We start from the raw sequence: 13,094 nt of genomic DNA, 5'->3' as shown, positions 1-13,094 counted from the left end.
ATTCATTTTTAGGAAAGTCTCAGATGTGCCTTCCTCCAAGAGGGTAGATATAGAAAGACCAGAGTAGCAGCTTTTAACTTATTAACAGTAGAACTTTCCAGTGATTTGAGCTCTCTGGAGCTGAAATTGGCTGTTTCAGGAGTTAACAAGCTCTCTGTTACTGGGCAAGTTTAAGCATGAGCTGGGAACACTTTGATGGTTATGTTGAAGAGGAATCTTATAAATATGGTGGAGTTTTGGCTACATGAACTCTAGTTCCTTTAAAACCTTGAGGATCATTAGATTCTATGAGTTTTATAGTAAAAGCCTCATATAACATGAATGTTCTATAAGGCATATCATAATCCTGTTCACAGACCCTGGCATTCATGTACGGCTTTATAGAGTATTTGATTTATTTTAGGACTTCTGCTTGATTTCCTCTTGGTCTGCCCCATAATTTTCATTATCTCCATATGGAGTTCTTTTTGGGTTTGACTCTATGGACCAGTACCCAAATTCATTGCAGTAATAAAGCTTTAAAAGTGAGATATAAAATCATGTGTTAGTTATCAAATTTCCTTAGCCCATTAGCTCCTAGAGAATAGAAACTAGAGGTTTTTAGGTTGATCTTGTAGAGAGACCTGCTCCATATAGGGTTACCAAGTTTACTCTGTGACTCACTGCCATACTTTGCACAATCATATTTCAAGGAGTCTTTAAGCCAATAGCTCTAATGGGTTTACAGTGTTTTGCTGGAGGGAGGGAAGGAAGAAGGAGAGAGGGAGAGAGAGAGAGAGAGAGAGAGAGAGAGAGAGAGAGAGAGAGGGAAACTGGCTCACTTTTAGACAAAACCTCTTAATACCGACCTACTATATTGCTGAACTAAAAGAACAGATTTAGTTTCTATTTTTCAATCCTTGGGATTTTTTCAGACCCTAGAAGCAAAAGTGTTGCTTAATGATAATTATGTTGCTTGGGGCTTCCAGATCAAACTGGGATAGAACCATATCTTTCTTGTCCAGACAAGGCACAGGGAAAGAATGAATAAGATCCTCTCCCAAAAGGTAGAAACCTCATGAAAAATAGAAACTGAGAGATATATTGCTGTGGAAGCATTTGTTGTTACATAATTAACAAGGCCTCAGATATGTGACAAGTAGGTTTCATTTATATTTTAAAAACACTGATAAATTATATTGCTGATCTTTTCATTCCCAAGAACTGAGGGTTACTTGAGAGATTTCTAAGAGTAGATTCTCCCACAGGAAAGCAACATGTTTCTCAAAATACTGGCTATTTCTGGGGATTATCATAAGGGGTATTAGAGTCAGGAGATCAATGTGTGGAATTTTGGATGTTGCAACCAGAAGAATAGCTAGAGAATGTCCAGAAAAGGGCACCTGAACTGAATCAAGAGAATGTAAGTGCTGCCATCCGAGGACAATCTAAAAATATTTGCTCTCATCTGTCTGACAATATGCAGGCTAAAATGAAAATGATTGATGTCTGTCAAATTATGAGAGTTATGTATAATTGGAACCAGACTTAAATGCAAATGAACGAACATATGTGAATGGGATTTAAATAGATCCTGGCACATAGTAGGTGTTCAATAAATGTTAATTCCCTGCCTGTGAAAGCTTATTTGGAAGTTTAAAAGAGGAAATTTTTAACACAAATAAAAAGAAATATAATTTGCAGCAGGTAGTAAACATACGAAATTTGGTATTGAAAGAGGTGGTTTTGGTGAAAATGCAGAACTAGCTTCAAAATAGACTTGGATAAATCGAGAGATTATAGATACATAGTGATTAGTTAAGGGAAATGTGTCTTTGTAGGCTGAAGGGACAATTTCTAACTTCAAAAAATAAGCTTGTTGTTTTTCTCATTATAAAAGACACATTTGTTAAATAATTTTCAGAAAAATAGATGGACAAAACCCCAAAACCAGTTATATCACCATAGTAATAGCACTCAAAATTTTACATGTATAGTTACAATATTTTTCCATGTCAGTGAAGATACTTAATCAGCTGTACATTAATGTTTGATAAATTCGATCTCAATGAAGTGAACATCTTTCACATTAAAATGTGTAAACACAATTTTATGTGATTAATGTTCCAAAGTAAAAGCAATATCATACAAATTATGTAATCAATTGCCTATAGCTGGACTTCGATAATTTCTCCAAGTTTTAGCTATTAGAACCAATATCTGTTTATCTGTCCTTGTGTATTTCTGAAAATATGTTATAGGTTGAATTCCTAGAAGTGAAATTACTTGGTCAAAGAGCATGAAAAATTTCGAAGCTTTTAGTAGATATTTGCCAAATGTCCTCGAGAAATATTATAATAGCAATAGGTCCTCTCATCGTGGTTTATAAAGTACTTATTTCCTCAAACCTTCTCCAAATCTGGGTTATTAAAAAATAATTTACTGAATTTATTTTTAAAATATATTATACTTTTAATATACTTTGATTACTAGTGAGATTAAATATGAAATATTTTCAAATGTTTATTTTTGGGGGGAGACATGCTGCTGTTCTAAATACTTTCTCCAATGTTGCACTGATGTGCGCTTATTAATTTGAAAGACTTTTCAGTGTTGCAGTGTAGCTGACCTTTTTTCTTTTCTTTGAGAATTCTCCTTCATTTGAGATCTGGCCAGTTTCCTACTATAGAAGCCAAAAAGACACGATAACCTATTACCCAACGTCCTTTGCAGTTATGTGTTCATGTGTTCCTGTGCTTCTATCTGGGACTTTAAATTGGGAGCAAGTGATGCAAAAAAGCAGGGAAAGATGAGGATTTATTTTAGTAATGTGGCAGCTCAAGTAGTGTCAGCAGGAACACCTAATGTCCCATGCTGAGCTTCATTGGTGGTGGTGTCTGCAGCAGCTGGAATCTGTGATACGACTTTGGTTGTGATTTTGGCTGCCTAGCCCATATTTATTCATTTTAAAGCATCATTATTGTAAAATCCAGGTTTATTATGGTGTTTACATACAGTAAAAGTCAAATATATTGTTTGATGAGTTTTGACAAATGTATACAGTTTTATAACAACCACCATAATCAAGATATAGACTATTTGTTTATTTATTGGCTACTTAACATGTGCCAGGCATGGCATGTTTCATTTATGTTCTTTTATTTGTCGCATCAAAACTTTATGTTGGGGCTTCCCTGGTGGCGCAGTGGTTGAGAGTCCGCCTGCCGATGCAGGGGACGCGGGTTCATGCCCCAGTCCGGGAAGATCCCACATGCTGCGGAGCGGCTGGGCCTATGAGCCATGGCCGCTGGGCCTGCGTGTCCGGAACCTGTGCTCCGCAACGGGAGAAGCCACAACAGTGAGAGGCCTGTGAACTCAAAAAAAAAAAAAAAAAACCTTTATGTTGTTAGTTTTATTATCATTCCCATTTCACCAATGAGAAAACAGATATTAAGTAACTTTGCCAAAATAACGAATCTAACTGGTGGTTAAGTCAGGATGTAAACCTAGGCAGTCATTTCTCCTGCTCTGCACTGCTTCCACACATCAAAGGATTGTTCAGTTGTTAAAATATTCATTACTTAGATGTTCATTGAGATGTACAATTCCTGCACATTATTCTTATTTCAAATCCCTAATATTCAGAAACAGAACCTAAAAACAAAATAAAATTCAACCATACATAATTTTATTTTGGCATTTGTTACTGGGTTCTCTAGAAATGATCATTTGGCATCCAAGGTATTTGTATGTTGTTCATGTCAGAAGTCAATAGATAAGTCAACATGAATTTGTTGAATTCATCTATGTACACAGTAGATGACTGAGTGAAGAAGGCGGTATAAGTGGAATTAAATGTATGGCCTTAGTCCTCAATTTTGTTCATGGGAAAAAATATAGAGAAATTAATGGGTTAGGGTGCAATGAAAGATTCTTTATGATCGAGGGTTAACTATATGAGAGAGTAAAAAGGGATAAATGGAAGTGTTATCAAGGAAAGTTCTGTGGGGGAAGAATGGGTTTGAACAGGTGTATTGAACAAGGTGTAGATTTGGGATAGCTGAGAGGAGGAAGGAGTTATTTCTATGAAAAGGTCAGGGAAGTGAGAATGAACTAGGCACATGTAGAAGACAGACACTGAAAGTTGAGTAGTAGGATGAAATAAGGTAGGATGAAATAAGATTGCATAAACATATGATATAAAGGAATCAGTATACCAGTAAGAGAAGTTTGGGCTTGATTCAGTAGGCAGTGAAGCACCAGTGTACACTCTTGAGCCAGAATAATAATTTAGGAATCATGATCTTTGTTCTCATAAAACTAAACTAAGATGTTGGACTCTGGAGATGCCTTAAACACCGGTGTTCCCCATGGATTTATCCAAGAACTTCTTCTTTTCCCTTTTAACAGCCTCTTCTTTAATAATCTTTGTCACCTCTCTGTGTAATCCTTCCTTTTAAGAGGAGGGAAATAACTTGTAATAACTGTTAATGGAGTATAATCTAAAAATACTGAATCACTATGCTGTATACCTTGTAAATCAACTATACTTTAATAAGAAAGAAAGCAAACTATATAATTCTCTTTATTTAAAATTTTTGGCTGATATATTAAAATTTTGGTTGTCACCATTATGCAGTGGAGAAAGTATGGCCCTGCAGCCAACTCCCTGATCTGAAAAACTGACAATACCACCTGCCTATATATCCTATCAGGTTGTTTTCAAGTTGAAATGAAGTATTGAATATGAAGTTGAGTGTGTTCACCGTGGAGGAACTCAGTAAATGTTAAGTCTCTTCCCCATCTCTTACAACGTCTACTAGTGATTGATAGTAGAAAACAAAACAAATGAGGAAACAGCAAGTAAATATCAATGAGAAATCATAGAAACAGTTGATAATTTATATGTTTATTGTGTATATCATTTGTTTTCTGAATATGTACATGAGCTCACCTCATTTTTATTTTTTAATCATATGCCATTTAATAGATTTCTTGATGTTCTCGGAACTTCTCTAGTGACTCAGTGGTTAAGAATCCGCCTGCCAATGCAGAGGACACGGGTTCAAGCCCTGGTCTGGGAAGACCCCACATGCTGCAGAGCAACGAAGCCCATGCACCACAACTACTGAGCCTGCGCTCTAGAGCCTGCAAGCCACAACTGTTGAGCCCATGTGCCACAACTACTGAAGCCCATGCACCTAGAGCCCATGCTCTGCAACAAGAGAAGCCACTGCAATGAGAAGCCCACGCACCGCAACGAAGAGTAGCACCCGCTCGCTGCAACTAGAGAAAGACCGTGTGCAGCAACGAAGACCCAATGCAGCCAATAAATAAATAAATAAATAAAATTTATTAAAAAAAAAAAGATTTCTTGAAGTTCTCTAAATATACATTTCTTGCAAGTTCAAGAAGGAAAGATGAGCAGGTATCAGACTGTGTATCTTACTTTCCTACACATGAAAACCTCCTCCTCCTACCTTGAGAAGGAAGAAAAATACACTTCATACTGAATGCTTTGTTTTAAAAATACATTGTTTGGAGTACATTAACTAAAAATAACATTGTATTGGGCAGTGAAACTTGGCCACAATAATATTTTGTTAAGTATTACTAAACTTTTATTGAAGTTGAAGTAGGCCAGTAGTGATTAATTTCTCTGCTTTTCTGAGTGGGTCTTAAGGAGAAGCAAGATAATGAGAGCACAGTCTCTGCTTCTGATGTTACAGCCTTGGGGTAGATGTATGAGGGAGTATTGGATCCTACTTTGCTGGATGAGTGGGAGTTTCTAGGATGGAGGCATTATATGAAAATACAGCTCTTGTGAGGAGTAGGGGGATATGTCTGTCTGTTGAGATGTTACTCATAGACGGCAATCTAATAAAACCGTTACATGCATTGGTAGCCACATATCCCCAGAAAGAGAAGACCTGACTCTGCAGGGCCCTGGGCCCTGGTGGTAGAATAAGATGCAACATGACACCTTGTTCACTATCTTCATTCCTTTTATTGTTAAATAGTGTTGTGTTGAGTTGAGCTTAGTTATTTGGTACTTTTGGGGGAGATGAGGAATTTTAATAAGCACTCTCCCTTGCCCAAATTTCTCTTTCTAACTTGAAGCCTTCTATAAACAATGATTACCATAATTTCTTCTAGTAAGTTGTTTCTGTTTGGAATAAACATACCAATATCATGTCCTTACAAACTTCATTGTATACTCCACTATGTGAACAGGTTTGGTAGCTATGTTAACTGAGGGAGAATGTGGGTATGGGAGATGCAGATAACGAGCAGAGGGTTGTATCAAAAACCACATTTTCAAGGCTTCCCTGGTGGTGCAGTGGTTGAGAGTCCGCCTGCCAATGCAGGGGACACGGATTCGTGCCCTGGTCCGGGAAGATCCCAGATACCGCAGAGCAGCTGGGCCCGTGAGCCATGGCTGCTGAGGCTGCACGTCTGGAGCCTGTGCTCTGCAACGGGAGAGGCCACAACAGTGAGAGGCCCAAGTACCGCAAAAAACAACAACAACAAAAAACCACATTTTCAAACTGCACACGTCCCAGGTTAAGAATTAAGAAACATAGAACCTCCCTTTCAATAAAAGAAAAATTCCTACCCTTGAGGAACATGTAAATAATTACAAAGATTAAGCAAGCAAAATTTTAAAGTGATTATTTTGAAGACCATGTAGAGATTGTTAGTGCAGTGATGAAGAAATAAAAACATGGGAGTTTCCAAAATGGAGCAATAGAGAATGGATTGGGAATAACATGGTGATGAAGTCTTGAGCTCCAGTGCTTGGAACACTGCATGCACTACTTACTAAAACTAGCACAGCTGTGGGATCTCTGACAGAGCTATCAGCCTTTCCTTGTCTTGGCTTCCTCATCTGTGAAATGGAGATACTAATAATAGTAACTTGCTTCATAGGATTGTTGTATGGATTAAATGAGTTACCACAAATGTTAGCTGTATTTATTATCTTTTATAGCTATTATTTCATTTGCTGGAATGTTATCGGTATAGTTCATCTTTTCTTCTCTGAAATAAACTCAGCAATCAGAAACTTTTATTTTAAAATAAGTATTCACTTAAATCATATTAGAAAACATATATTTTAATAAAAATGCATATTTAAAAAAGAAGCAGTAAGATAAAGAGTATAAATGATTTGTTATTTTGAAACAATCAGTTGGTTAAATTTACCGGAAGGGAGGGGTGTTTTAGCTTCTGTATTTAATGAAAGCAGGTTAAAATGCATAGGCTGATAAAACAAATTTACAGCTCTGGGATTTTTTTTCCCCAAAATATAATTACCTGGGGTTGGGGATGGGACATTGTGCAAGGATGTCTTTACTTAAGTTTGCTTTTCTCAAGAATTATGCACCAAGAAGGTATGAGGCTGAGAGGCATCTAGTTATATATCAGGTTTAAATGTTGATTAATCATAAAAAAGCATATTTTATAAGGGGGAAAATGCATTCAACTTTTTCCCTGAGTAAAGTATGCAGAAAACCTGCTTAAATGGGCATACAATTTTTAATGACTCAGGCCTTTAGTCCTTGGAAATGAACCAAGTATGATAAATAAGATGGAAGCTGGTGAATATTGAGTTTGTCGTCATCACATCATCAAATTAGAAGTCACCTGAGGATGTATATGAAGGATAATATCTTGAAAGGATTAGCCTTTAGTCTAGCTGACTTTGAAGAGTGTGGAATAAGTTGAAGAAAGTTGATTATAGTCAGTTAATCCAAAAATCTCTTCCTGATATTTGGGAGATACTGACATGATAATCAAAAGTAGTGTAAAACTTTCATTTCAATAAAAATCTATCAGGGTTCAGTTTCTCATATAAATTATTTTTGGGTCCTTTTCCTTTGACTCCTATAGTATTTACAAGAAATTGTGTTCCCACCTTGCATCTTTCTTTTGCTAACTTTAGACCTCTGATTTTTCAAATACCTTGCAGTCCACCTTATAGGTTGCTCTTACTTCTTATTTCACAGGCTGTCCTTAGGAGGAAATGTTCACTAGTTAGCCCAGGAAAAAAGCAAGATTTGTGCATCTTAAAAAATAAGTGAATGCATTCATTCTTTTAGTTAATCAGATATAATAATTTAAAACTATATTAAACCTGTCCCTGAAGATCACAAAGAAGACAGAATTTGGAAAATTAAAGAATTAGGTAAATTAGAAAAGCTTAAGATGAACAGATAACTAGTGAAGAAAAAAATTAAAGATACTCTATACACAATTGATTTTAATATAGCACCAATGGATCGTCAATGCAAAAAACCCTATACCCATGGAGTTCAGTCTACTTTTGCTTTAAAGGTCACCCAGTGTCTTAGGACTCTCTCAAATTAACTAACATAGACAGATCAACAAGCAAAGGAAATTTAAAACTATAGAAAAAAAATGGAAAATGGTGACTGACCAGTCTGATCTTATGAAATATTTCTGATTGATAATAATCAGAACAGCAATTTTCCATTTCGATGTTGAGACAGCCTCATTAACTAATCAAAGATTCACTGAAACTCTCAACATACTATACAGTTATTAAAATTATGAAAAGTTAAACATAATATTAAGAACAAAACAAAAGATAAGGGATCAAAACTATCAATACAAAAAGAATCACAGAGCTAGGGACTAAAGGTATTATAGTAACTATTAAATATAGAACCATAAAGGTCAAGAAAATGGACATTTGACAAATCTAAATTAGATCTGTTGAGATGAGAGATGAGAATTGAGAGTTATATGTCAAAAACTAAAGAAAATTTTAATATTTATGAAAAGCCTCAGAATTCATAATGTAGAAGAAACATCAGTTCATCTTGATAAAATAAAGTTGAAGAATGTGGATATATGTTGATTAAATGAATTCCACAAAAATTCCTTCATCTTAAAAACATTCTCAAGAATATTTCACTATTTTTAGTAGAGAAAAGCAAAGGAAAGGGGAATCTTTATTGCAACTGCCAGCCAGTTATGTACTGTCAATAATATTCGGGGAGAATCAATGACCACATTTATAAAGTATAAAATTAGTCCATATAGATTTTCTGATTTACATAAGAACACAATCACAACCATACACACAAATAAAATGCAAATATATATACATACACACGTATGTATATTCTTGTATATATGTGTATGCATACTAATATTATTTTTTCTAGCATAAAATAAAAATTCTGGGCCTTAAAATGATAATTATTGATAAAAAGAAATAAGAAAAATTATCAGCTGTGTATAATACTGTCTAACTTCTTGTTCTAACTTAAGAATTGACTTCACAGATGCAGTTTCATTATCCATGAAATAGGTATAAAAACCTTTACCTTATATTGTTGTGTATGGATTCAGTAAAGAAATATATGGAAAGCACTTAGCACAATACCAGGCATATAGTAAATCTTTCATAAAAGTAAATACTATTAAAAGAAATCATTAAGAGAATTGGGGAATTGAATGCTTATAGTACTATTAGAAGTGCTTTTATTAGTGATACTGAATAATAAACATACTAAAGACTCTAAAAAGGTAGACCTACATATGAAAAATTCATATTTTTAATTTGACAAATTAGCCCTATCCAAATAAATGTAACTGTTAGCTAACATTTCTATTTTTATTTTTATTTATTTTATTATTTTTGGCTGTGTTGGGTCTTCGTTTCTGTGCGAGGGCTTTCTCTAGTTGAGGCGAGCGAGGGCCACTCTTTATCACGGTGCACGGGCCTCTCACTGTCGTGGCCTCTCTTGTTGCGGAGCACAGGGTCCAGACGCACAGGCTCAGTAGTTGTGGTTCACGGGCCCAGTTGCCCCACGGCATGTGGGATCTTCCCGGACTAGGGCTCGAACCCGTGTCCCCTGCATTGGCAGGCAGATTCTTAATCACTGCGCCACCAGGGAAGCCAACATTTCCATTTTTTATCACCAACGTCTTGGGTCAGTTGATAGATGCTTGTTTTGGCCTTTCAATATAGTGCTTACTACTCTACTGAAAGGAAGTAAGAAGTCTATTGTATACCTTTCAATTGCATGTTGTACAACATATCCTTTTCTCAAAGTATATGAACTGATTTCAAAGGTCAATTATTAAATGTCCTAATATTTGTGGCAGATCAAGTGTGGACCCAGAATCATTGGAAGTTCTATATACATCAAAGATAGATAAAGACATGATGAAGTTAAAACTTTTGTTTTCTAGAAAACCACATTCTTTAGATCTATCTAGGAAATCAGCTGAATATGCATGAAACTGTGCTATCATCTGGTTTACATTTTCCCATCTGGTCCAAAGAATAGTGTCTGTCCAATCTCTTGCTAAAGCAAATACACTATAATTTGTTATTCTCCATATCTATGAGTTTAGTAATTATATTAAATGGAAATTTGGCTAGTTGGATATTTATTCATTTATTTATTTCTTCAATTGTATTCTATGGATTGACAGTAAAGTATTATCAGTGAATCCACATTGGCATTTGATGACGACCATTTTTTAAGTGCTTGCAAGATATCAGTTCTGTAAGCATTCCATAATTTTGCTAGTCTACAAATTTCAGAATTCAGCATTCAGCACTTAAACTCCAATAATGTTTTCTTTATTTTGTTTTCAATTGTATGAGCATAATATTCCATCCCATGAGTAAGCAACTATGAAAACTAAGCATAAAAATGTGGCCAGAATGTGGCATAAATTATGAGTCTACAAATAAAAATTAATTTTCCTTTTAATTAATAAAACCTAGTGTTTGGCATTTTCTCTTCTAAATTCTTCAGAATCTAGAGTATATTTTTAGAATTGGGTTTGCATCCCAATTTCAAAACAACTTCTCTGAATTTCAGTTACTTCCTCAGTAAGTATGGATATAGTAATACTTGTATTCTAGGATTGTTGTGAGTAGAAGATTCACAGCAAAATAAGGTGTTTGTGAAGCATCTAATATAAGATCTGGAACACTGTAGAGATTCAATAAACCAGAGAAAAAATTGTTGTTGTTCTATCAGTCCAATTTCAAGCACCCACAAGAGTGGTCTTTCAGCTCTCTGTTCAGCTTCTCTACTTGTTTTTGTCTCTAGTGGTGGTGCAGGTTCAGGGCCAGGAGAAACTCTGGGCTAAGAGACTGTAATTGTCTAGGGAATGGGAGTAGGGTGAGGATTTGGAGTAGGATACAAACTGATGGGATTGTCACCACTGAGCAGGCCAGGGAAGTGGGGTAGAAACCCTTGCTGAGGTGAGGGAGGCAGAGTAAGATCTGAGAATCTTGGGGCCCACAGATTAGAGAGGAGGTGTTATTACTGAAACAGGAAAGGGTAGGTTGGTATCTTTGCTCAAAGTCCAGGTATACCTTTTTTTTTTTTTTTTCGGAACACGGGCCTCTCACTGTTGTGGCCTCTCCCGTTGGGGAGCACATGCTCTGGATGAGCAGGCTCAGCGGCCATGGCTCACGGGCCCAGCCGCTCCACAGCATGTGGGATCTTCCCAGACGGTGGCACGAACTCATGTCCCCTGCATCGGCAGGCGGACTCTCAACCACTGCGCCACCAGGGAAGCCCCAGGTATACCATTTGTAACTGAATGAGGACAGTAATGCGAGCTGAGTACTTGTAACATCCAACCGTTTACAGTGCATTGAGCTTGAGCAGCTTCAGGCTGAATTTGTCTCCCAGGACAAAAGGAGGTTAGACCCCCAGGGAAGGAGAGACTAACTACACATCTTCCCAGACTTACAATGGCATTATGTCTTTATAAACCCATTGTAAGCTGAAAATACCATTCAATCAAAAATGTATTTAATACACCTACTGAGCATCATAGCTTAGCCTAGCCTACCCTAAAAGTGTTCAGAACACTTACATTAGCGTACGGTTGGGTAAAAATCATCTAACACAGCCTGTTTCCCGGCTGGAACCATGGAAGGTGCTGAGGAGAAGAAAAAGAAGGTTTCTGCTGTGCCAGAAACCCTTAAGAAAAAGTGAAAGAATTTCACAGAGCTTAAGATCAAGAGCCTGAGAAAGAAATTTGCCCAGAAGATGCTTCGAAAGGCAAGGAGGAAGCTTATCTATGAAAAAGCTAAGCACTGTCACAAGGAATACTGGCAGATGTTCAGAACTGAAATTCGAACGGCTAGGATGGCAAGAAAAGCTGGCAACTTCTACGTACCTGCGGAATCCAAATTGGCATTTGTCATCAGGATCAGAGGTATCAATGGTGTGAGCCCAAAGTTTCGAAAGGTGTTGCAGCTTCTTCGCCTCCGTCAGATTTTCAATGGCACATTTGTGAACCTCAACAAGACTTCAATTAACATGCTGAGAATTGTGGAGCCATACATTTCATGGGGGTACCCAAACCTGAAGTCAGTAAATGAATTGATCTACAAGCGTGGTTATGGCAAAATCAACAAGAAGCCAATTGCCCTGACGGATATGTTGATTGCTCGATCTCTTGGCAAATACGGTATTATCTGCATGGAGGATCTGATTCATGAGATCTATACTGTTGGAAAACGTTTCAAAGAAGCAAACAACTTCCTGTGGCCCTTCAAATTGTCTTCTCCACGAGGTGGAATGAAGAAAAAGACTACTCATTTTGTAGAAGGTGGAGATGCTGGCAACAGGGAAGACCAGATCAACAGACTTATAAGAAGGATGAACTAAGGTATCTACCATGAGTATTTTTGTAATCTGGTCAGTTAATAAACAGTGACTGCTTTCAAATTGAAAAAAAAATCATCTAACACAAAGCCTATTTTATAATAAAGTGCTGAATATCTCATGTAACTTACTGAATACTGAAAGTGAAAAAGAACGGTTGTATGGGTACAGAATGCTTGTAAGTGTATCCATTGTTTATCCTTGTGATTGCGTGGCTGGCTGGGAGCTGTAGCTGCCACTGCCCAGCATCATGAGAGTGTCGTACTATGTATCAGTAGCCCAAGAAAAGATTAAAATTCACAATTCAAAGCTTCTACTGAATGCATATTGCTTTGGCACCATCGTGGTCAAAAAATCATAAAGTCTAGCCATCATAAGTCGGGACTGTCTTTATATCTTTTCCAATCCAGAAGTGAACCCCCCTGCCCCAAGCAGCTC

The 13,094-nt window shown here is 36.7% G+C and overlaps 1 protein-coding gene across 1 annotated transcript; it reads left to right on the top strand.

The window, feature by feature from the left end:
• Positions 1 to 11,946: 11,946 nt before the first annotated feature.
• On the top strand, positions 11,947 to 12,724 carry LOC309809408 (large ribosomal subunit protein uL30-like). The gene has a single exon (XM_082630460.1). It carries the CDS (start codon positions 12,036 to 12,038, stop codon positions 12,657 to 12,659), a length of 624 nt encoding a protein of 207 aa, XP_082486586.1. The 5' UTR covers positions 11,947 to 12,035; the 3' UTR covers positions 12,660 to 12,724.
• The last annotated feature ends 370 nt before the right edge of the window (positions 12,725 to 13,094 follow it).

The sequence above is a fragment of the Mesoplodon mirus genome (genome assembly GCF_964341445.2).
Source record: "Mesoplodon mirus genome assembly, chromosome: 8".
Taxonomy (NCBI): Eukaryota; Metazoa; Chordata; class Mammalia; order Artiodactyla; family Ziphiidae; genus Mesoplodon; species Mesoplodon mirus.
The sequence above is the reverse complement of the archived record's forward strand: the minus strand, read 5'-3'. Positions and strand labels throughout refer to the sequence as shown.

Bases quoted from the DNA above. Each gene is read 5' to 3' on its own strand.
- LOC309809408 (XM_082630460.1), top strand. From the start codon at position 12,036: ATGCTTCGAAAGGCAAGGAGGAAGCTTATCTATGAAAAAGCTAAGCAC.